This window comes from Trachurus japonicus, chromosome 18 (genome assembly GCF_045865225.1).
Source record: "Trachurus japonicus isolate A0001 chromosome 18, Traja_1.0".
In the NCBI taxonomy this organism is placed as follows: Eukaryota; Metazoa; Chordata; class Actinopteri; order Carangiformes; family Carangidae; genus Trachurus; species Trachurus japonicus.
Genome location: NC_140924.1, coordinates 14,574,990 through 14,600,579, shown reverse-complemented (window position 1 = coordinate 14,600,579; position 25,590 = coordinate 14,574,990). Strand labels below are relative to the sequence as shown.

The 25,590-nt window shown below is 41.4% G+C and overlaps 1 protein-coding gene across 19 annotated transcripts in view; it reads left to right on the top strand.

Annotated features, from left to right (window-relative positions):
- LOC146968898 (calcium/calmodulin-dependent protein kinase type II delta chain) overlaps nucleotides 1-25,080 on the top strand; it is a 72,142-nt gene extending 47,062 nt beyond the window's left edge. For 4 of the 19 annotated variants that reach the window (XM_085760032.1, XM_085760034.1, XM_085760031.1 and 1 more), the window contains 14 exons: nucleotides 3,363-3,465; nucleotides 5,675-5,758; nucleotides 7,159-7,253; nucleotides 7,893-8,015; nucleotides 8,123-8,206; nucleotides 8,299-8,341; nucleotides 10,008-10,048; nucleotides 14,208-14,267; nucleotides 16,243-16,287; nucleotides 17,223-17,271; nucleotides 22,087-22,162; nucleotides 22,262-22,356; nucleotides 23,119-23,347; nucleotides 23,446-23,918. In XM_085760032.1, the coding sequence (XP_085616158.1) occupies nucleotides 3,363-3,465; nucleotides 5,675-5,758; nucleotides 7,159-7,253; nucleotides 7,893-8,015; nucleotides 8,123-8,206; nucleotides 8,299-8,341; nucleotides 10,008-10,048; nucleotides 14,208-14,267; nucleotides 16,243-16,287; nucleotides 17,223-17,271; nucleotides 22,087-22,162; nucleotides 22,262-22,356; nucleotides 23,119-23,347; nucleotides 23,446-23,449 (1,131 nt within the window). In that variant the 3' untranslated portion in view covers nucleotides 23,450-23,918. Of the gene's footprint in view, nucleotides 1-3,362; nucleotides 3,466-5,674; nucleotides 5,759-7,158; nucleotides 7,254-7,892; nucleotides 8,016-8,122; nucleotides 8,207-8,298; nucleotides 8,342-10,007; nucleotides 10,049-14,207; nucleotides 14,268-16,242; nucleotides 16,288-17,222; nucleotides 17,272-22,086; nucleotides 22,163-22,261; nucleotides 22,357-23,118; nucleotides 23,352-23,445 lie in introns of those variants that run through there. The other 15 variants (XM_085760036.1, XM_085760037.1, XM_085760038.1 and 12 more) reach the window with 10 other exon arrangements.
- The last annotated feature ends 510 nt before the right edge of the window (nucleotides 25,081-25,590 follow it).

The following is a 25,590-nucleotide window of genomic DNA, read 5'->3' as shown; positions in this document are numbered from 1 at the left end:
GGAGAAAAAGCAGCCAGAGGTAAACACACTTCTTCACTCATAGTAACAACAACAAAAAAACTTGCATGCAGCCAACAGGTTCAACACTACCCGTCTTACTTTAATGTTCCTTAGGCCTATTTGTTGTATTGAAATGCCAGTATTTTTTTTTTAATCTAAAACTGTGGCTCATTCCCTCTGGGCACAGTCGTATTTGTCAGTAACAGTAGTCGTCCCTCAGACTGTAACAGAACCACCAGGCCGGTTCAACAGGTCAGTGATTGTATCTAAGTTATGACTCTAATCACAGCTATTAAACACAGAGAGCACAACTCTTCATCCTCTGATATCAGCTGAACTTTGTACACATGGTTTTCTTCAACTGATCATTAGATAAAACTGAATATACTGTGTCCCACAACAGAACCAGCTCTCTAATGTTATAACTTCCAAACTTGGAAGTCTGAGCACCCTGGATAACTGGCTTTTTGATGATCCAGCAGTTCCCTTTGATTTCTCCTAGTGGTCTAGATGTGCAGTTCAATTTATACATATAAGAAAATCAGATATAACTTTTAGGAAAATTACTTTTTGTCCACCTCGCATTCAATCTGTGGGAAACCCCCCTCCCGTCTCAGCCTCGTCCCGTTTGTTGTCATCAGAGAAATAGTTTGAGTGTTTCTTAGAAAGTTCGACCGTTGAGCTGCATGTTCACATCAGGTTGTAATTAAAACTGTTGGTTTTAAGTGATTTGTAAAAAATGAAGAGAAAGAAGCAAAAGAGGCAGCAGCAGTGAGCACCTTCCTCCCATACAGTCCCATCTGTGAGACCAGGCTGTGAAGCACTTGATCACATCCTGTTGGGAACGGTCGTTTAGTGCACCACAGTTTTATTATTGTTCCTGTCAGTGATCAGAACATCACACTCCATGAGATAATACAACAAAGTGTGAGAAAGCACTGTTTCTGATCCTTTACTGATCAATAGTGTTGTCTAACATATACCACTACTCTCTGTAGGTCCTGTTGGTTTATGTTTGAATGATTTCAGCCTCTGAGAAATGTGTTTTCTGGCAGTCGGCAACACCAGATGGCTCTAAAATACTACATTTCCCAAGAGCCTCGGAAGGTTGATGTCATGGAGACGGAGCAAAAATAGCAAATGCAAAACGCTTTGTCACCGTGGTTTTCGCACAAAACTGTCGGCAATGCATCTAACACAACTCTGACACTCGGCAACAGAGTGGACTCTCCTGTCTGTCTGTCTGGGCTGTGGTGTCGTACCAGCTGTGACTCACTTTACATTTTCCTGCAGGAAATGAGTGATGTTTTTTAGCCCCAGACCCAAACAAACACAGCTGCAGTGACTCTCTCTGCTTCGTGACCCTGTTGATGCAACAGAGTTGGACAGAGTCACCAAATTAGATGAGGCAAAGTTAAACAGGGTTGGGGTCTGGTGCGATAAGTGAAGAGACCTGAGGTGTGTGAAGTGTTTGCAGTGACCACATGAAGCCTGTGAATGCATCGACTCCAACTCTTCACCCTCCATACTGGTGTCCCTTCTGCCGTTTACCCCCTCCCCTCCTCCTCCTCCTCTTCAGACGTCTGATTACCGCATGCAGTTCTGAATCGCACAACTGTGAATTCTCACATCTCACTGCTCAACAACCTGGAATACACACAGTTACTGATGAAATGGATTTCACTAGATTATCAGTAAATAAATTGACTGAAAGCTGAAACAAGTCTCTGGAGATCTGGACCTCTATGGATATGTAGAACAAGTGTTAAAGTGATAGTTCAACATTTTGGCAAATTGGCCCATTGCCATAATCCCTATAGTCATAGCAGTAGGTTCATTACCTTTAATTGTTGGTGCAAGCTATTTTTAGAACGGCGGAGCAGAGTGGCGAGCTGCTTGGAGCTACGCAACGGAGGCTCATGGGATTTCTTGGTTTCCCTCATCAAATACACAATCCAACAACTCCAAAACGCTCTGGTGGACAAGTTGTGACCTGCACATTCACCACGCTATGAGATAATAACAGAACATTACAAGACAGAGTTGTTTTAGAGGTAAATGCAGAGACTGCTTGTTGAAAAACTGCCCCCGACGGGAACGCGCATCAGCGGTTTTGCATGAATTTACCTCTGCAACTCTGTTGCTTGCGGCTCTGCTCCGCTGTTCTAAAAATAGCTCACACTGACAATTAGAGGTAACAAACCTACTCCTAAGACTATAGAAGATTTGGTTGTGTACAAATGTAACAATTGAATTCACCTTGACTGTGTGTAGACAGTGAATGAGGAGCATTAAGTCTTGACTAAATGGTTTTTCTACTGGAGCATCCATTTGTTCTGTAGATTTGGATTTGGATTCACATCACAGCTCCAGATCTACAGAGAATGCTCAAGTGAAATTGTCAATATAAATGATCTGATCGTCTGTAAAAGGGAAAATATGTGATTGGCTCTAGAAGCATTTTTCCTTCTTGTTTGAGCAAACAGCTTTGGAAAAAATCAGCAAAAGCATCAATTGTCAGGGTTTTCTCAGGGTGATACAATCCTGACCACATGTTTCTGTGCACCATAACTTTAATGCACTCATGGAAACACTTTGTACAGTGCAGCAACAAACTGTAGTGCAGGGGATCAAGTGAACAGGGAAGATTTGTCTGCAAACCAAAATTGCTCCTCGGGGGCGTTAAAGCTTTTACCTACCTACCTCCTTCCCTGAGATATTTCCTAAAGGACAGTATTAAGCTATGAAAGTGTAGGAGTTCACACAAGCTCAAGACATTTTAAAGACTAAATTAAATGTCCCTCGTTTGTAAATAACTTTAGATAAACACATGGGATAAATGAGGAAATGTAAAATATAATTGGGATTAAATAAAGCTAAATCTGCTCTTTCAAGTTAACTATATTTTTTACATTTTACTTATTGTTATTTTTCCAAAATCATGATTATTTTACACAGAGACAAAAAACCAGTCAATATCCACAATAAGATAATGATGGACTCCATCGTCCACCCAGCTCATTGGTGTCCATTGATGCACAAGTTTGTCCTGTACTTTCAACCCGATGCTGTTTTCATGTTCCTTCATTTTCCCACCTCCTCCTCTTCAGTGGTATAATCCAACACCACCACATCATTGTATCATGGTGTAAAGAAATAACAGAAATCACTAACGTAGACCAGACAGCTGCTCCACTCTAACTCCAGCATGGCCTTACGTCCTCAAACCCTGCCTGTAGGAGCCTCACTAAGCTTTCTCTAACTAAACCAGCCCATGTTTATCTTCCATTTTGATCCCTTTTATAAGTGACACCGCACTCAACTATACTAAACTGCTTTATCTCTGTGTCCCTTCGCTCCAGCCAGAGAACCTGCTACTGGCCAGCAAGCTGAAGGGGGCGGCGGTCAAACTGGCAGATTTCGGCCTGGCTATTGAAGTACAGGGAGACCAACAGGCCTGGTTCGGTGAGTACACACGACCCTCACTCAGAGTTGTCAAGTCAAGTTTTGGTATTTTCCATTTCAATGAAGACATTTGGATAAAATGTGTCACTGATAGAATAGTTGTCAGCTGCAGTTGTGTTTTTTACTCGGCCGTTTTGAAGTTTGTTCATTAATATACATTTTTTCGATGAATGTGATATCGTAACTCAAATAAATAAATGATCAAATAACTCAGAGGTTGCGCTAGACTTTTTCGTCGCCGGTCATTTTGACTGACGGGGTCATAAAAATTCCGTCATAATCTATTTTTACCGGTCACTTTAATTTTTTAAAAATGATAATAATGCCATATTCAATAGCATTCAATTTTAATTCATGTTTAATTCATATCAAGTCCAAACAAATTGAACAGAGAATGCTCCGGAGCAGAGTCTGCGTCAGAGCACATCTAACTGTGGGTCAGTCAGTGAATGCGGGGGTCACTTTCTGCCACTCAACATCTAAATACAACGTTAGATGACATCAGTTTTCTGTCAACAATCAACATGCTAACCCATGTGTTATACCAAAACATCCAAAGGAGCACGTTTTCACATAGGCACCGCATAGTGCACCGGCGTTAGCTCTCTCTCTCTCTCTCTCTCTCTCTCTCTCTCTCTCTGTGCCTCTCATTTCTCTTTTACGCAGCACGCAGCCATTGCGCATCACTGAAACAACTGAAGCTATAGACCACACAGCCAGATGCAGCACAAATTCAGACAGGACCAAACCCCACTCAGCTTTAAGTGTTATAAACAATGCCACGGCGGGCAAAATACATTAAAATAAGGCTTAGCGTTACCTTTGGAAGAGTTGTGCGCGGCCAGTGTGTGAAACGGTGATGTCCTGCCCCCACCGCTCTACCTGTACCGAGACACACCGCTGTGTAGCTACAGCTACGTGACTTAACAGCTGACTACTGTCGGCCCCTCGGACACTGCAGCTGAATCTCGCCCGTTAAATCATTATCGACCGTCATATTTGCACTGACACGACTCCCAGTCAATATTTAATCCACTTGAAGGAGTTTGAATACTGCGGGGAAGCTTTCTGTCTTCTTCTCTGTTGTTGGTGTTTATGTGTGGCAGCGCTACAGCGCCACACACGCTCCACACAGGCCTGGAGGAGGTACTACAGCGTTTTCTACTGAGCGCACCAGCCAGCTGTGAGGTTTTTTTTTAATGTAATTCTCACTGTAGTGACTTTGTGACATTGTATGTTTTATATCGTTATCCAATGCTCCATTTATTGATTATCCGCCGGCTTCATTGTAAACAAATGCACATGGCCAGACGGCCATGGCTGTGGATTGCAATCTGTCAAAATGACGGATGGCCTCAAAATTTTTCCGTCACCGTTTTAAAAAAACGGTCAATGACGGAAAATATCCGGTTAACGCGACCCCTGAAATAACTCACTCTACATATATAGCAACCCAAAAAAACAAAAACCAAAGCAAAATTTGTCGTTATGTATGTCAGATTTTTGTCATTGTTATTTCACCTGTGTCTGAAATCTCAAAACAACAAACTACGGAAGTTTAGGGAAGTGCAGACTGCTCCATAACATTATTACCTAAGTTAAAAAGAAATTAGATTTTCGTTTGTAAACAGCGTCTTTAAATTGAAATCAATCAATCAAATAGTTGTATCACACACCTGTAAGTTATTCTTGTACTTGTCCTTGTGTCAGATTTTTTTTTTGTCCTAGTTTTGTGTTTCTTTAAAACCAATATCAACCCGTTGATCTATTTAATCATCCAGAGCTCTGTTCCCACTCACCTGTCTGAGGGGAGTGGTTGTTCCACAGCTGCTGGCTCTAGGCTGGATATCAGGCCTACTTCTCCTTCGCCTTTTCCCTGTGGAGCAGAAATAATTGGTCCGATCCCAAAGCTCCAGCCTCATCGGGAACCGGTTCACCTCCTGTTCTGATTCTACTACTAGACCAGGTCCCAGCGCCCAGAGGCTCCGACAGGCAGCCAGACTCAGAGGCCGCAGGTCCAGGAAATTTGTAACTAGGATTATAGTCCGGGCGGGGGCGCAGGGATGTCTGGAGGTCAGGGTTAGAAGTGTTTGTCTGGTGGAGCTCGTAAACCTCGGCTCGTGAAATTTACGGGCGACAAGCGACGTGCAGAGGACGGATGGTTTTAATGTTTTAATGTTTTACTGTTTTACTGTGTTTGTGTCTGAAGGTTTCGCTGGGACACCGGGGTACCTGTCTCCAGAGGTGCTGAGGAAAGACCCCTACGGCAAGCCGGTGGACATGTGGGCCTGCGGTGAGTACAGGTTATTTCAGTAGAAGCTCAATGGAGCCGGTGCTTATTATTGGATGCACAGAAACAGCCATTCAAAGGACTTAACTGTTTCATAAGATGGAAAAGTTAAGTCTTCCAGCTTTTTTTATTTGGATGTGTTTCCATCCAGCAACATAACAGTAGTATAAACAGTGAGTAAAGGCTGGAGCTCCTCCAATATTAATCACAACACTAGTCGGACATTGTTTGTGTGTGTGTGTGTGTGTGTGTGTGTGTGTGTGTGTGTGTGTGTGTGTGTGTGTGTGTGTGTGTGTGTGTGTGTGTGTGTGTGTGTGTGTCACAGAGGGCGCCAACCTCTTGAATTAATCATTGGTGTTTCTATGATGGGCCAGGCCACCTGGGCCTGAGCTGTCAAAACCACACAGTGTGAACACACACACACACACACACACACACCTGGGCCGACTCACTGAGCACAGACACAATAGCCACTGTTGTGTTTGTGGTCACACTGTCTCGTTGTCAGATAGAGAGGCTTTCATCTTTTCCTGGCAGCGGCTCAGCCAATAAAAAGTGATAACAGCAGCAAACTGCTGCCTCATGGTTTCACTCTGTCATCACGCTCGTCTTTATTTAGACGTCATGTTTCTGTTTATCTCCGTATTTGTTAGTTTAACAGTCTGAGGCCTGCAGCGGTGTGTAAACCTCCATATGTTCATGTATAGATGAATATCTCTGCAGCTGTTTGAGCCAGAGACCTGATGTTTTATCTGTATGAACTAGAAATACTGACAAATGAAGTAACTTTATTTATTTTTTTTACAATATTCTGCCTCATTTTTATCTTCAGATAAAGATTGAACCTTCAAATCGTTCCTAGAACAAACCAAACTGATTAATGTAATTTTCTGAAATGACAAACTCCTTCTTTATTAAAGTTTATAGAATAGAATAGAAGTAAGAATAAAAAAATAAAGATCTGTTTTTTATTTTTTGAGATTTATGGGATATAAACCTGTTCTATACTGTACAGAAGTCTTTATTGACTGACACATGAACAGATCTTAATAACATCATTAGGAAAACAGGTTTTTTTTGTTGTTTTTTTTTAATTCTTTTTATTGAACATTTTCAAAATTATAACAATCCAGTACAGTGCATACAGATTATAGATAGCAAATCCAGAATATATTCCACAGCAATGATCTCAAAGGTCCTTGTTAGGTCTTACATTTCAGGCAGTTGCACTCTGAGTTCCCAGGTACTTTAACACTTTGTCAAACTTTGCTGTAAAGAGGTCATTCTGACCATTGATACAAAATCTTAGTCTTAGGAAAACAGGTTTATTAGGAACAACAGGAAGTTTGGAAAACCCAAATATGTGGTGGTGGGGTGGTGAACTGTGTTTCCTCTGTGCTCAGGTGTGATCCTCTACATCCTCCTGGTGGGATACCCTCCGTTCTGGGACGAGGACCAGCACAGACTCTACCAGCAGATCAAAGCTGGAGCTTATGATGTGAGTCATTCATTCATTTTTAAAAATATATTTAGTCAACACAGATTTGACCTTCTAGGTCCAGCTGAGGTCACTGCTATGTCATTTACTCTGTTTGGTCCAGATCAGATAAAAAAAATCCCTTTTTGAAATTTGAGGGAATATTTCAGTAATATTTTATTATTCTTATCCACTCTTCAACAGTGAGTGACTTGTTTGATGTGCCAATAGAAATGAGGTGAAGTTGTAAACAATACAGGAATGTGTTTGCAATGAAGGAAACATGTTAGTCAGAGCTGAAGAAGGCACACACAATGCTTTATGGAAACAAAAGTTTGTTGTGAAGAAACTGTACAGGGTATTTGGATAATAAAATGATGATATAATACAATATATTTAAAAAAAAATATGTTTAAGGCGTTAAAATATGTGAAAGGGAGCGATGCAACCGCCTTAAAAAAATAATTTTCCTTCAACAAAATCTAGTTAAAATAAGAAAAATCAACTAATTAGCAAGACTTAAAGTAAATGACACGTTAAGACATGATGAGACAGAACTAAAACCGGAGGGCAGGAAACAAAAAGACCTTCAGAGCTTTTTCACGTTGCTGTATCTGGATGTGTCTTAACAGTGTGTGTATGTGACGTCTCTCTGAACAGTTTCCCTCCCCGGAGTGGGACACGGTGACGCCAGAGGCCAAAGACCTGATCAACAAGATGCTGACCATCAACCCAGCCAAGAGAGTCACCGCCACAGACGCTCTCAAACACCCCTGGATCTGCGTACGCACACACACACACATGAACACACATAAACACACACACACACACACACACACACTCTTACGGCTCATTTATTTGACTCCACTCCTGATCTGTGTGTGTTACAGCAACGCTCCACTGTGGCGTCCATGATGCACAGACAGGAGACTGTGGAGTGCCTCAAGAAGTTCAACGCCAGGAGGAAACTCAAGGTGAGCGACGAAGATGAAGTCATGGGTCAGACTGAGTCACAGGCAGCAGAAGGTCTCATCATTAACCTTTGAGTTTGTGTGTGTGTCCTCAGGGTGCGATCCTCACCACCATGCTCGCCACGCGCAACTTCTCAGGTAAGACTGGACCAATCACAGCTCAGACACCAACTCTGTTAATGGTCTCATGTTTCCTCCCAGTATGGATCTACCAGGCTCCATCAGCTCCGTCTTTATTATTTATCTACCTGTTTTGTTTTTGTTTGTTTTTTTTGAATCGCTCTGGCCTTTAGAGTCTTTAAAGGCCACAGCATTCAAACTGTTATAGCTTTATTGATCGTTTCTTAATGACAAACAACAGGCAAGATGACTTTTTTTTTTATTCTTGTTAATTTTGTTTATTGTAATAAACCTAAACTGTAATTTCCCCAGTTTTTTATTTTTAAATCGATATGAGTGTAAACTGGGCCTCAGTGTTTTACTCTTGTTTTTCTTCCCTCTCCATCTTGTGTGTGGTAAACTCACCTGTAAGGTAAGAGTCTGAGTCCTCGGTGGAGCTGATGCTTCACCGTCAGGTTTTTGCTCCCAGGCGTGTGGTGTCTTACTGCAGCACCAGGATAGAGCTCTCAATGCTGACGGCCGCGTTGGAGGAGAACATTTCTTATTCTGACATCTATGAATTTGTACATTTGTAACAGACGTCTGCTACATCATCAGGAAATAATGATACTTTAACCTCTACAGTGGCTTTTATTAGTGTAGAGCCTGGATTATACTTTACATTTATAAATACAGATCAGACAATTATGTTATTCACTTTACAGAGGAGAAGAGCATCAACACAACTTGTAATGTAATACTGTATAATGTGTTTAAAATGATTTGCCATAGTTTTATCATTGTGCTGATAATATGTGACTACAATGAACTAATAGTGTAGATATAGAGATAGTGAGGACTAGAGGTGCTTTATCTAGGAAATGTCATGATTCAATTCAAAACTGATTCACAAATGTTACTTAATATTTCAGTTTTGTTGTGATCTTACAGTTTGAAGGCTGTAGATGCTTTTGCAAGTCGCAATAGAAATGAAAGATCCCAGTACAGCACAGTACCGTCACCAATAAGTCAGTCAGTCGGTCCAGACAAAAAGTCATCACACAAAGACTCTAACCAGGTTGTGAGTCAGCGTTATGTCTGAGCAGAAGGTCAGAAACGCCTCAGTGTGGTGCGTTCAGGGACGTTTTCCTCCTCCACGGCCGCGCTCAGTCACTGAAAAGCTCCTATCAGTTGGTAAACATGGACATGCCTGTGGGGTTTTGACCAATCACTCCTGTCAATCAAACCCTTCACCTGCCAATCAACCACCACCCATAACCATCACTGACTCACAGAGGCTGAAAACCCTCCCACTCCCACACTTCATCCTGTCTCCACCAATCATCTCCTGTGTCTCTGCATGTCGAGCTGAGGAGTCGATGGAAACGAGTTCAGCTCATCACACATCACACATCACACCTGTTTTTGTTTTCGGTAGAAGAAAGAAAGAAGACCTCACTTCCTCCTTTAACCTGAAGCTCACTCATCTAATCCATCACCGTTCCCTCACTTTTATTTCATCTCCTCACTTCATTTTTCTTTTCTTGCATCCGATTCTAGCAGGGCCCAGTCTGAGGCTGCTAGTAATTGGCCTTGTACAGACCCATTGCATGCATGTGTGTAATATTTGTGTGGTTGTGTGTTGGTTACAGCTGACCTTTGATTTCCTTTCATTGTTATTTTTTTCTTTTTTTTCTCTCAACAGCAGCCAAGAGCCTGCTGAACAAAAAACCAGATGGTGTCAAAGTAAGTTCAGCTTCAGTTTCACTCTTCACACACTTCACACATTTTCCTCTTTTCATGTCTCGTCTCGTACATGAAGCCGACACACACACACACACACACTAGTTTTTGTTCCTGTTCAATACCCTGTCACAACTTGAGGGTGTTTATACACAACTTTTAGCCCCTGAATACAATATCTCATGAACCCTGTGAGGAAATGTGTTTAAGTTTTGCACAATACTTCACTTGGAGTCAAAGATGAACTGGTTCAGATTGGGTGATCTGGGATGTTTTCCACTCTTTGTTGTGAGTCTCTGTGAGAGGAGGATGATTAAGGTGTAATTGGAGGGCAGCAGGAGAGATAGATGTGTTATTCTTCTCTGGGCTGTTTGAAGATGAAAATCCTCCACTGATACGACCAGATGTGTGTGTTTGTATCTATGTGTGTGTGTTTCTCTTTCTACCCTCTGCCTCCGTATCTGTCGCTCAGTTTAACCCTGATTAACCAGAATATATCTCCTCCTCCTCGACTGTTCTCATCTTCAGAGGGTTTGTTCGTCCAAATCAGCTTCTCTCACACAGGTGGTTGGTTACCATGTCAACTCTGCAGTATTCATGTGTCTCTGCTGCTCAGACTCTTGTCACTAACCTGATACGATGGAGGTGAATGGTAGTTTTTATTTGTGCCGACTTCATGGCTCTTTTTTTTTTTTACTGGGACTGTTTGTGCTGCAGCAGATTTTATTTTTGTGACTCCAGGACACTTCATCTGCACATTTAGCAAAGTATGTAGCTGAATTGAAGTAATGAGGATCCAATGGACATAAATATTTTTCATTTATTTGTAATGTACGGAAGAGGATTAGGGCCACTGTGGGGGAAAAAAAGAGGTCTGACTTTTTTCTCAGAATTCTGACTTTAAACTCAGAATTCTGACTTTAATATCATAATTTTAACTTTAATCTCAGAATTCTAACTTTAAATTCAGAATTCTAACTTTAATCTTAGAATTCTGACTTTAAATTCAGAATTCTAACTTTTTTTCTCAGAATTCTTACTTGAAACTCAGAATTCTGACTTGAATCTCAGAATTCTAAAATTCTGACTTTAAATTCAGAATTCTAACTTTAATCTTAGAATTCTGACTTTAAATTCAGAATTCTAACTTTTTTTCTCAGAATTCTTACTTAAAACTCAGAATTCTGACTTTAATCTCAGAATTCTAACTTTTTTTCTCAGAATTCTTACTTAAAACTCAGAATTCTGACTTCAATATCAGAATTCTAACTTTAATCTCAGAATTCTGACTTTAAATTCAGAATTCTAACTTTTTTTTCTCAGACTTCTGATTTAAAACACAGAATTCTGAATTTTTCCACAGCGGCCCTAATCCTTTTCCGTAGTAATGGGACTCTGCATATTCATGAACATTCAAAAACTGGTTGTAAATATGCCAGATTTAGCTCTGGATCTAATTTCCATCTGTAGTCCCATGGTCCACAAATTACAATACAAATACATTACATAACATGATGGTTGCATCAGTAGAGCAAAGTACAAAGTGGTGAAATACTAAAGTGCATTTTTCAAACTGTGTATATAAAGTAAGATTCCACGTATTTAAAGCTGTAGTGGGTAATCTGTGGCTGCTGGACGACAGGAGAATTTCAATATAAGACGGATCCGCTTGAAAGCAATTGAATTGTGATGTAAATAATCACAATTACGCACACCTCGTCCTCCATGAACCTCCCCCACTATCCTCCAAGTGTGTGTGTGTGTGTGTGTGTCAGGCAGAGGTTGACTGTCTGTCTCGTTGTGTTGTGGCTGCTCACTACAAGAAGAGGAAGACGGATGGTACAGAAGCTCTGAGGGTAGGCCCCGAGTCTGACCCCTGCAGTGGGTAGTTGGCTGTAGAAACACCCCCACACCCACCCACCCACAGTGCTGCACCACGCTAAAGGCTGGAGAGACGCTCCATGACTGGAAAACACCACACACCAGCTGTGTTTTAAATCCAGGGGCCGCATCCCTCAGAGGACACAGTGTGGGGCCCTTGATGTTAATAGTTGTATCATTAGCTGTTAAAATTAGCACAAGTCATTTTCGATGTGGTTCTTCTGTTTATAATGTGCAATGAATCCTGGAATAGTTTGGGCCCAGTGGCACTGCTGTGACACAGTTGGTGTGTAGTTGGGCCCCTGTGGCCCCTGAACTGAAACACAGCTACTGAGTGGGTTTGAGAATAAGTGTAGATCCTCTGTTCCCTGATATTCACCTGTTCTGGTCACACCCTGATTGATCTTTATTATTAAATTATAGAGGCACTGAAGCTATAATCTCAGGGTGGTTGTAACCTACGATCAATCAGTCCTTTACTGTCTAAAATCAGTGCTTCTAGACTCTATATGTGTCAAAAATATAATTTTACTTAACACTTTAGTTTCTGTTTCCATTTTTCATTTGTTGAAATCAAAGAACTAAGCTATTTTTCAGTCACAAAAATATCTTTTTCTTAAAAGTTTTTAAATAATCTCTATATTACGTATGTACATCACACTAGATTTCACTGAAATTTGACAGTTCACTGTCTAATAAATGTCTTTCTGTCCAGATAAAACTGCTAATTTCAAAGTGGCTCTGCATTAAAAATGGGAGCAAAAAGGATAGTGTTTTTTAAATATTTTTGTTCATTGAAAATAACGTATTCAGCTCCATCCAAAAAAAAATGTGAATCTTTTTTTAATGTTGGTCCCAACATTAAAAAAAGCTGTCTGATGGGATAGCTAGCTAATATTCCAACCATAAAACACATCAATGTCATTGAATGCATTGTTTTGAAATCCTTTGTTCTTACCTAAACAGATATAACAAAATAATCTAATGCAGCGTCTGAGTCAATCTCAGCTTCAACTCATGTTTGACCTGAGCAGAAATGAACATTGATGGATATGATTTTCCGTAGTCACACCAGATTATTAGGAAAACCCAGCTCATAAATTACTGAATCCAAAACCAATCTACTCTGATAAAAGAACCAATCTTGTGCTGATTAAATTGGGTGTAAAGTTAAAAGGATGGTTTTGGTGTTTTGGTAGTCATACATACCAGTACATTACAGAGCTGTGTGTTACTGTGCTCAAAGCCACGGGACCAGATGTGGTGGTGTCCACAGTAACAGGCCTCAGTCATGCAGCGTGTCTCCAGCCTGAGAGCAAACATTAGAGGAGCTGCACCGTCTAGTCCAGAACGGATCAGATCAAAACTTTCACTTTCTTCTCCTTGAACAAGCTGTTCAGAGCTAACAGATCAGTGTGGGTGTCATGTTGCTTTGAAGAAACACACCTGACGCCAGAGATTCAAGTTTATCACAGAACGAATGCTAGTTTGTTTATTCATATTTGTGTGTTTGTGATTTGGACATCGTGGGATTTTAAATTCTATTTCTGTCCATTTTGCATATCGTAGCTCACCGAAACCAGCCTGTAGTTTGCATAGTGGCACAGTCTCTCAGTACACAATCTCTCAGATGTGTGTGAGTTCAGACTAAAGACTGTGTGTGTATCCAGTTGGGTTTACCAATTGGAAAAAGCATGATTTTTGGGTCAGTGGGTCAGTTGGTCAGTTGGTCAGCCCCCAAACAATAACTGGACATCTATCTAGTGGGGTCCACAATCTGAGGCAGCTCTCCCATTGGTCTCAGACTTTTGGACCCCACTGTGTGTGGACATGTTATACTGTTGAGCTGATAAGGGTTTTCAGGCCATATGACCTGAAATCTTCTCAAACCTTCTCCCATGGATCTTTGTTTGAAGTTATAAACCCATAAAACTAATAGTAGCATAAAGTAAAGGTAGAATTACTTAGATTGGTACCTATGAATCATTCTTGTGGAGAGAATTGGATCATTAGCTTGACTCCGGACTTGTGTGTCATCATCTACTTCCATACAGGCCTCTGCTATAACTGGGTTTCTGACTCTACAACTTCATATGAAGTGGTTAACGATGGTTTATTTGCCCTCCCTGTTCAAACATCTGTGCGTGTGTATGTGTGTGTGACTCCCTGAGGGGAGCTGGTTTTCCCTCCACAGCAGCTGCTTGTGTTAAGAGTCTGAACACTGAGGCTTGTCACTTCTGCCCTGTCCCGTCTGTACCTGTGTGTCGACTCTGTTCCTCAGATCAACAACAAGGCCAATGTGGTCACCAGCCCCAAAGAGCCTGTCCCCACTCCTTCACTGGTACACTGTCTGCCTGCCTTGCTGTCTGTGTGATTGCATGACTGTATCTGCCTAACTATATGTGTGCCTTTCTCACTTTTTCATCTGTGGTGATTGTGTTTTGGTTTTTTTGTTTCTCTTCATGAAGCCGAAGCTGAAAAACCACAGTTGTCTTTAGTGGTTGTGTAATATTTGTCATCCATATTTGGATTCACGTTGCTGTACATGGGCTACATTCTCTGTTGTTGATGATGGCTATGATAACGGCCACATTGAGGCCGTTGCATTAGCTGTGGCTAATACGCTGTTGCCACACGTCAAGTGTTGGTCAAACTAGAGACAACACTGACTTGTAATTGAGGCTTCGTCCACACTGAAGGCCACTGTCGGATCCTCTTTCTGCCAGTTCCTGACAACCTCCAACAGTAGTTGTATAGAAAGTGAACAAGAGAGGACCCAGGACAGTTCCCTGTGGAGCCCCACCCACTGTCCCTTTCAGTTTCAATTTCAGTTGAGTTTTATTTGTGCAGCACCAAATCATAGTAAACAGTGTCCTAAAATGAATTAATGTAGAAAAGATAGAAGCACACCTACAGACACAGAGCTGCTAGCCAACTGGTAAAAACTGGCATGTCACATCTGTAGGGATTGTGTGTTTTTAAAAACTTGCTAAACAGCAGCTCTTCGACCTGGTTGGCATCATGATGACGTGTGTTGGTGAGCTCTGAAAGACGTTACAGGAAAGAAAGAGGTTAAGAAATTAGTGGGAAGGGGCTGCAATCCATTGCAAAAACGATCAGTATCGGCCGTGGATTCAGAGGAAACTTGCTGCGAGGCAGAGGCCCGACTAAGCTAACATGCTAACATATGAAAACATAGCTATGTTAGCTTTCATTTCTAGCTGAATTAGCTGTCGAGGTTAAACCAACTGACGTGTTTCTGTGTAAATATAGAAACAGGATGTTTTAGGTCTTTTAATTACGTATTAACAATTAACTGTGCAGCTCAGACACTACTAGCATCTACTGGACACTTTGTGACGTTTTTTCATGCATGATTGACATTTAGAAATCAATAGGTCCATCTTAAATGTCAATTTGATAACTGACTATTTCATTTGGTTCATAACTGCAGATATTTTATTTCATTACTTACTGCATCTCTTGTGATCGAATCTCACTTGAAATAGTCAAATATTTTTGCTTCATGAGGAAACTGCAGTGTAGAGGATGTCAGTGGTGTTGGTCCTTCAGTGTGGACCAGAACGTAGGCTACGTCTATATGTTCGCAATGCAGAAAGTGACCACATGTGGCCCGGACCACCTCAGTATTTGACTTAAGTGATGGGATCTCCAGTGCGTCCTCAGTGGATCTTGGGGGCGTTGACACCTGATCTTGGATCTCTAAGGTCTGATGTTAACAACAAGACCCGAGAGGGTTCATGTCATAACAACCTTATCCTTGTGGGGTTTCAGTGACTGTTACATCATGTCAGACAGGACGTGGTGAGACAGCGCCGTGTACAGCAATAGCATGCACTGTACTTGTGAGTGGGCGATTGATCCCGACTGTGAACGTCTGTTTCCTTTCAGCTTCCTTTTAATCTCTTGAGAGTAATACAGCTCTGTGTTTGATGTACTGTTTGTGCCGTACATCTGAACCTGTCCTTGGTGTTTAAAGCTGGAGACACAGTGTTTTTGTTTTACTCCTAACAGACTTCAGATCTGTACAGTGTCTGTGTTTGGTGTCATTTGCCGTTGTCTTGTTGGGTAAAAATGTGTGATTCTTTAGCGAGACATCCAGGGAATCGTCGCAGCTCCATTGTATCCGATGGTGTCGTGAGCAACTTCATTTCACTACAAGTGGCAAATCTGTAAATCCCCCCCACCATCCCTCCATCACCACCTTTTTTATGTTGTTTTCCTCTTCTTTCTTTACTAAATACCTGTTTGTCACCTTTCCTCCTGACTCCCCACTGTTGGTCCTCTCAAATCAGGAGCCTCAAACCACAGTTATCCACAACCCTGCTGACGGAAACAAGGTATACCCTAATCCCAGGCCATAGTTTGCTGCTTAGAGTAGAGCCTCAGTGTCGCTTCGTAAATGTTTGTGCATCAGTTGATGTTTCCCACAGTCCACGTGGAACCATGGATTTTTCTGTACATACTGCATGCTGGTGTAAACTCTTGAAAAGCATGTCGTCCTTTAACTCCATCATCGCTCATCTACGCTATTTCTGGAAATAATGTAAGATATTCCAATATTTCAGGAGATAAAAATGGGTTCCTGTAAGACATTTTTGGAGAAGCATGTGCTGCCATTGTTGTGTTAACATCTCAGTCGGTTGTACGGTGCTGTGACAAAGGGATTATGCATGCTCTTGGAACATAACAGAGGCCCTGCGATGGTGTGCGTGGATACTAAAGCTGTTCCAAGCTAAATCCTTAACAGAGCGGCCCGGGGTCCATCTCCTGTGTCTGGGTGTTTTTTTATGGATCTACATGATCATGTATAATCCATAAGAGGGAACATATGCGCATGCTTGTATTCTTTGCTTGGTGCAGTGACATGGTGGTGTCATTTAGTGTCACATGATGTGTTTTTGTGTTGTAGAGTTGTATATAAAGATAGCTGCTGTTAGCTAGCTAATCGCTACTTTTTATATACATGTATTGATGCAATGTACAGGTTTATGTTCAATGTGATGGGTTTTTTTATGTGTATGTTTCAAAGGGATGAAAATAAAGCTTAATTTTGTCAACATTTTTAACATTGATCTGAGAATACATGACCGTGTCTGACCTACTGTACTTTCATGTAGCAGTTCTGTCCAGATATTGTTGTTGAGTCTGATCCTAGATCAGCCCCGTAACACTGAGCAGACTGGATTCAGCCTGCGTCCTCCTGTGTGTTTGTGCTGTCCTGTCAGTCTGGTTCCACTCACGGCTCTTCTCTTTTTTATTTGTGGTTTGACAGGAGTCCAGCGAGAGTGCCAACACTACCATCGAGGACGAGGACGTGAGAGGTAGGAAGGTTTAGACTGACGGATACAGAGCAGCCTTCAAGTCTTTCCTCTAAAACTTTAAACTAGCCCTGACTTTCACTTCACTTTTCTTCTTTCTCTCTGCTTGATCTTATTATCTCTCAGTGGAATGTCCATGTGTTTGACAGATTGTTGCATGTTGCATTCTCATTGTCTTTAAGTCTCAAAGTTTCTGCATGTTTCATTTGTTATGGTTCATATTTCTTCACTTTCATCATATCATGTAAGACTGCAATATCTCCTGTCAGTGCAGTTCTTTGCACAACACCCCTCCCACTGTGATCATATGAAACCTTGCAATATTTGAACTGGACTGTACTGAGACACCAACCTGGATGTTAACAGGTTCCCACTTTGCCCTGTCAGTGCTCCAGCCTTAATATGACTCTTTGTTTGTTTGGTCTGGTCTCGTCCAGGTGAGGAGTTTGTACTTGGAGCATTTTCCACTTGGAATTTTTTTCTCAGTGTGAAAACAAACTGAACCGAGTGAACCAAAGTGCATCATCACAAACCATGTGATGTCACCAGATTGTCTGGTGAGAGAGGAAAGCAAACGGAAGAAACTTTCGAGCTCTGAGTCTGAGTGGGTTCGTCATCGTCGCACCCAAAACAAACTGCTCCGGAGTTCATTTAGGACCAGACTGAGAAAATCTCCTCAAAATGGTCTTAGTGTGATTGTGTTGGTTTTCATCCAAATGCACGAAACAAATACGACTAAGGACAGGAAACAAACAAGGCTTTGGTAAAAGCACAACTCGGGTCCAATAAGAAAAGTTGTTGGAGTCTTTGGACACCAGACTACGACCCTGAGCATTCATAAGAATCTTAAACGTATGTATACATATATACATATGTAAAACTTGTGTTTGTGTTGTGAGGTACTTTTTTTAGTATCTGGCATTTAACCAACGACACAACAGAGAGGGATGAAGGTGAGGGAGCCCCGTGCTTTGCTCATGCTGAGTGTAGTGGATCTGTGCATCTCTCTCTCTGTGTCTTTGAAAGTGGACCTTCCACATCTGTCAGACGAATAAGATTTGTATTTCCAACATTACTAACATCTGAAAAAGCCTCACCCTCCTTCCTGCTACTCATGTTCATCTCTTGCAGAGTGAGTGTGTGTGTGTGTAACAACATGCTGTACATGCGCTCATTCTTCCAGTCCATACACTGACCCATTAAGGGACACGCCACTGCCCTTTACAATGGCCTCCATTATGATCCGTGGATGATGGGGGTGGTGAGTCCTCGATGCTTCAGTAACTTCATTCAGCGGAGCTTTGAAATCGCTCTACTTAACGGGTTTATCCCTCATCAGTGATTTCACGCCATCCCGAGTACAACTGATCTTCTGTCTCCACGCCGCGCTCTCAGTCGGCCTTCGAGGAAGCCCCCAAATTTTTTTGTGATGCTCGGAGAAATTTTTAACGATGACATTTTGTCAGTTTCACAGTGGTCTCTTTGTGGAGACGTGGGAAGAGAAAAGTGCAGGGATTTTAGTGAGGGGAAAATGAAATATGAGTCATCTGTTTATACATGGATGATGTACGGTTGGTGTCTAATTAAAGTGGCCAGTTTCTTCTCTTTGGTTGAAAGATGTTGTCGTGATGAGGAGCCGTTTGTTTGGTGGAGGACTGGAAGATCTGCTGAAGGTGTTACCGATGGAGCACTTCAGCTACAGCTAAATAACTGAACTAGCTAAACACCGTGTGACTGAGTGATGAAGTTACACCATTGGTTTGTTGGTCTTGGCTCAGAACAACTGACTTTTAGACATCCTTTAGAAAAAAAACAGTGTAAGGTCGGGTTTCCCTTCTGCAGATGCATCTGTGATCATGTTATAGTAAAATCCAGCAGCTCAGTTTCTGTTTTTAACCGATGTGTTGGTGATGTTACCATAGTTGTTAGTGGTTTTTAGCAGCAGCTCTATAAGGACACAAACATGGCAACTGAAAAATAAAATATGCCAACTAGAATAACCTTTTTGTGAATGTAACGGCATTAAAACCCTGTATATTTGAGTAGAGCTGATGATGATTAGTTTTAACCAAAACTAAAATGTTAAGTACAGTAACAACCATAGAAAAAACAATAATATTTCAATGTTGGGTTTTAGTTTCTTCTACTGCCCCCTAGAGGCCAAAGACTTACTGATAGGAGATAAAACCAAACTTTATTTTTTAATGTGAGCCGATAGGTTCATAATTTTTCTCTCAATCTGATCCCGACTCTTCTAAACAGCCAAACTTTTCCTTTAATGCTGATCTAAGTCTGTGAAGCTCCTGCATCATCAACACTCACCTCATCTCAACATTTCACTCTGTCCAAACTCTGTCTTTTCTCAGCTGCTCACAGAACTCATCACTTCCTGCTTTTCATGTGTTCTTCATTTCACCTTTTCCTTTTTTCTCCATTTTTTCTTTTTTTATCATTCCTGTGGTTTCCATCTGCCAATCATCTCAGAGCGCCCTCCCTCCTCCAGCTCTCAAATCTACCATCTGAAGGACTTAGATCAGCCCACCTCTCACTTAGAGCGCTCCCCCTCCCCCTCCGCCTGCTCCACCTCCTCTTCTTCGTCGTCCTCCTCCTCCTCTTCCTCCTTCTCCTTCTGCTGGTACTCTCCCAGTGTGTGGCCCAGTGCTGAGGAGTGCTGCCAGTACATCCTGTGGGTTCTGGTGGCCGCCTACCTGCTCCTCTTCTTCACATCTACCTTTCTGGTCTTTTACTCTGACCATCCTACCACATGCCACTGCAGGCCCCATCACACCCTCACCCAGGGGCCCGGCCCCCAGCTTGGGGCGCCCCTGCCTAACATGGGCCCCGCCGACTCCCAGTGTAAGTTCCCTGGAGGAAGCTGTGACCCCGAGCTCCTCCTGAAATCTGAACAACCTGAACAAGACGTAGAACTGAAGCACTGAAATTAGAAAATCTAGTAAAGTCTACATGACAAATGAGTGTAGATTAATTTGTTACCTTTTTACTTTAGGTAAAATTATGAAGTAGATACACACTAGCTGCTGTGGTAGAGTCTTTATTAGTAGAATCAAAAAATGTTCTGTTTTGGAGGCAAAGTCCCAAACATGTCATGAATGAGTAACAAGAACGTCAGGAACAGGTCTCAAACCTGGAAATCGGAGGCGTTTTTCTCACCTCCTGTTCCCTCGTCCTGAAGCCTCTGGTTTGGTGAATGTGTTTCTGGTTGGATGATTGACATCTATGATAACTCTACAACATAATGTACGTCGGTGCAGTCGTGGTTGGAAGATCAGTTTACTGGTTGCCAACACGTGTCTAGAGGAGTTGGTTTAGTGTTGGTGATTGTAGCACAAACGCTTCAATTGACGAAGAAAAAAATCCTATTTAATAAGGAGGCACCAGACCTCAAGAAGAACCCAACAAGACAATAAAGAGTATTAGACTTCTCACTACAGAAAAGTCTGTAATGACTATCATTATGAAAGAGCTGTGCAAAGGTTTGGCTGCGACTGATTATAAAATAAGATTTGATGATTAATGTGAATGTGAATGTGCAGGTCACAACTTGTCCACCAGAGTGTTTTGGAGTTGTTGGATTGTGTATTTGATGAGTTTGATGAGGGAAACCAAGAAATCCCATTAGCCTCCGTAGCGTAGCTCTGAGCAGCTCACAGCTCTGCTCCGCCATTCTAAAAATAGCTTGCACCGACAATTAAAGGTAACGAACCTACTCCTAAAACTATAGGGATTATGGCAATGGGCCAATTTGCCAAAATGTTGAATAATCCCAGTAACATCTGTTGTGTGAAGGACATTGATTGTTTGGTCTTGAAGTTTGTTATTGGTTATTTCAGCCACTCTGCAGGATGGAAACCTGGGATCAACCAGTTGCATAGGAACACCATTAATGTTGGAGAACAGCCCAATTTTTGCTCAATGTTACTTTCAAACAACAATCAAAAACATAAATAATCTTATTTTTCTAAGTAGCGATCTGGTTTGTTTTCTCCTCTGGAGCTTCAACAGTTAACCGTCGGTCCTGTCTATGTACTGAAGCGAACTTATCTCCAGTCTGAACATCTAATCAGCAGCGTGTTTGCTTTTTGCAAAGTAAAGTCCACCACGGGTGTTTCAGCTGCACCGGGCCTTCTCACTGAACCGGCCAATCAGAGCAGAGGATTCTGTTTTCTGTCAAACGGTGTCGTCTTCTTCTGCTGCTGCTGCTGTTTGTCCTCTGCTGTTGTGTAACTGCTTGTGGAGCTGTTGCACTGCTGGGTCTGGACTTTAGTGCAGCAGGAACATGTGTGGTCTCTCAGCTGGTCTGGTTCTGGTTCTGGTTCTGGTGTCAGTAGAGACGATGAGTGCTCAGCTCGGAGAGAAGACTGTGAGTGTTCAGGTGTCGTGGAACAACACTGGAATAGAGGCAGTGGAAGGTAAAGGTGCATTTAATTGGTGTGTTTTAGTGTGTGTGTTCCTTCATGTCACCGCTCATCTCCATGTTGACCTTGTAGCCACGACAACAGCACTTACTCTGTCCACTCGTTGTCTCCTAGCTTTCCTACTTAGCATGAAAGGTAACTTTGATGTTGTCACGTGTTGAACCATCGACTCTCTCCGCTCCGTCCTCCGTCATGTTTGACTTGTGGTTTTCAAGCTGCTGTGACTCCTGGACCTCCTGATGTTTAGTTGTTGTGATGTTGGACACACCTTGTCCTTATTGGTCCTTTTTCGTTGTTTTTTAACCCTTAACTCATCCTTCTTTTGATTTATCTCCGTTGGTTCTGTTTGCGGCTCTGACCCGATGTTCTCTGTGTCTCTCAGCTCGTAAGCAGGAGATCATCAAAGTCACCGAGCAGCTGATCGAGGCCATCAACAACGGAGACTTTGAGGCGTACACGTGAGTTCAGCCGGTCAAACAGCAACGACCTGACACGACTACACACATAATGACGGATATTAAAGTGTGACCTGCTCTCTGGGTGTCGTGGTGTTTCAGGAAGATCTGTGATCCCGGCCTCACGTCCTTCGAGCCCGAGGCCTTGGGGAACCTGGTGGAGGGAACCGACTTCCACCGCTTCTACTTTGAGAACGGTAAAGATGAAGAGTTTCTGTGTCAGACTCAGTGTAGTGTGATGAAGCTTTAAAGAACGACTCACACAGGGTGAAGAGGTTCTTAAGATCGTGGCAACAGGTTATTTAAAGAAGCAGCTCTCTCATTTACTGTAGCTGCACTGATTTTTATCCCCCTGAACACAGGCTGCCATGGAAACCTGTAGGTGGATCTACAGGAACTTTTTTCATGGTTTCACATTAAAATGTTCCCATATACGTCATTACATTATATCTTTATAACTGATTTCTGTATCATTTCTGCTCTGTCAGTCTTAACCCACTGAGAGTTAGACTGACCCACTCAGTCTAATCCTGGTAGTCAACATAAATTTGAACAATTGAGCACATCAAGTGTTAGAATTTAGGGAAAAAACATTATAATTAGTAGTATTAGAATTTGTTAAATTCATTTTTAATTAATACATTTGAATTCCTATTATTAAAATTTTAAAAATTATTATTTTTTTTTTCTGTTTTACAGCATTTTTCGAACTTAATAAATGAACTGTGTAGTAAATGAAATGTGACATTCTTAAATTATCTAAACAAAAACATTTTTATGTGGTGGATATTTTATGTCATTATTATTGGATTACAGATTACAAATTGGGTCCCATTGATGATTACTGTTTCTCATTGATTAGTTACAATAACAATAACAAATTCATTTCACAAGTGGAACACAAATAAAAAGATACATTGTTGACAATGGACGCTTCATGTCTCCTCTGTCCCCTGCAGCTCTGTCTAAGGGGAAGCAGCCGATCCACACCATCCTGCTCAACCCCCACGTCCACCTGATCGGGGACGAAGCCGCCTGCATCGCCTACATCCGCCTCACGCAGTACATCGACGGCAACGGCATGCCGCGCACCATGCAGTCGGAGGAGACTCGCATCTGGCATCGCCGCGACAGCAAGTGGCAGAACATCCACTTCCACCGCTCCGGCTCACCCACCGTGCCCACCAAGTAAGACCGAACACACGGGAGGTCGTTTACGGATGAAATAATAATAATTATAAGTTTTATCTGGTGACTAATCCGCCTGCGATTGACCTGTGTTTCAGTTGAGAGGACGACCTTCGACGACAAACACCCTCCAGCCTACAGCCGTCAGCTGACAAGACCCCGCCCACAAGTGTCCATCCAGTCCCCGCCCACGATAGCTAGAGCTCCGCCCCCTCTCAGTGTGTTGTTTACATATTGTCGCTGCTGGACTGAAGATTATTGTACACATTGTGGAAAAAACAAAACAAAACAAAACAAAAAGCGAGGGATAATATCTGACGAATATCATTTTGTAGTGAGAGTGTGTGACGTTTATTACAGGAGATTCTCATCCACAGCATGTTTTAATATGCAGAGGTTTTTTTTTTTTTTTTTTTTAGATGAATATGTTTTAAATATAGAAACGGTTTCCAGAGGAGCCGCTCGTCCCAGGTGATTGATTGATTTTTAACAGGCCGGTCAAAAATATGTGAAACTTCCGGTTATCATGTAGTGAGTTTTCCAGTTGAATATTGCACATATTGAAGACTCATGCCGTTGTGATGTTTTATTTTATTTTTTTGGCCTTTTGGCACAATGACCAGTATAATCACATATCTGCTTTTTACTCATGTACGTTTTCAGGTTTGCCATCATCTATAGAAGCTCGGACACACAAGCTCGCTTTTTGTTTGGTGACGTGTAGGTTGTTTTTTGGTAATCGATGTAAAAAATCTCTTTTACTTAATCTTTAGCGGTTTCCATGTGAACAGAGTGGGCTGCTTTTACAAGATCTGTTTTTCTGGTTTGATAGGAATTTTAAACTACATGTGTAAAAAAAAGGGAAAACGAGTTGAAACAGCAGCACGTGAGAAGAGTCTCTTACCATAGAATGTAAACTATAGATACGAGTAATGATAATAAATTATAAAAATGATAAGGCCATTCTGACTTTTTCCAGTTAAATCATATTTTCATAAATTAAGGAGATCATTATGTGAATTTCAGTTCTATTTTCTTTATGTTTACTTTTTATATCGTGATCGTTGATGCTCGTCCTCCCATAATTACTCCGCTTCCCTTTTTCAGCCCCTTTAAACCTGGATTGGTGGTTTCTGTTTTCCTGTATTAGACCTTTTATTGCATGTTCTACTTGTATATGCCAACGTTTTACACTGGACAGGACGAAAAAGTAGAATCAGCATGTTCACACTGACATGAGTTATTGATTCATGTCGAGCTGAATAGTTTGGTTCTGGAAGTTCTTGATTGATTTTTTATTTTATTTTTTTTCATGGCCAGAAAGACTCACTAGTAAATCCCCTCTCTCTTGTAGTTATTGATATGTTACTATAATTCTGTTAATGTAGTCACAGTGTTGAGTTAAGGCACGGGGGGATTTGTTGGCATCACTGACAGGTTTATGTTAAAATTCACACTCACACACACAAAAAAATGGAAATGTATAATTCCAGCACGGGGTAAAAGGGAGCAGCCATGTTCAAAGATGAAGTCACAGGTGTTTTACTTTAGTTTTTTGTTCGTTGTTTTGCTTTTTGGTAAATAAGGAATGACATCACTGACATGCCACACTGTTAATCTTTCTAAGATGTGCTGAACGTGATTGGACACTGGTGTATAATGTTACAATGATGGGACAAACCTGATGTATGTTTAAGAAATATCAAATAAAACGTGTGATTTATGCCAAATGAGTTGGTTTGTTCAGGTTTCAGTTTGTCTTGTTTTGAGGTACACATTCTTTTGGTACAAAGACTGATCATTATTGTTAACATCATTTAGATGGTGGATATGGCCCAATAGTACTACCGACACAATGTTAAGAGCCAAAGGAACCAAAAAAGTGCTTTTTTCAAATCTTTGTAATCGTGTTTCTCAACATCGATCATAGCTTTAACACTGAAATCTCAGTTTCTACGCTGATGATACAGTTTTCTATATCTCTGACTCTACAACAAACAGGGATCTTCATCTGTTTATAATAGTGTTATACAGCACCACGTTGATCTCAAACCAATACAACACCATCAATATTTTTAAAGAAGACTTAGATATAAAGATATCACTCTCACCCTTTTGCTTAATTTCTTTCATTTTTATCTTTATGCTTAATGCTCCAATTACGAAGGAAAATTTACTCGAGTGAAAGAATGAAAAAAAATGGCTGCATTCTAAAAACTCTTTCCATTTGCCTTCTTTTTTCT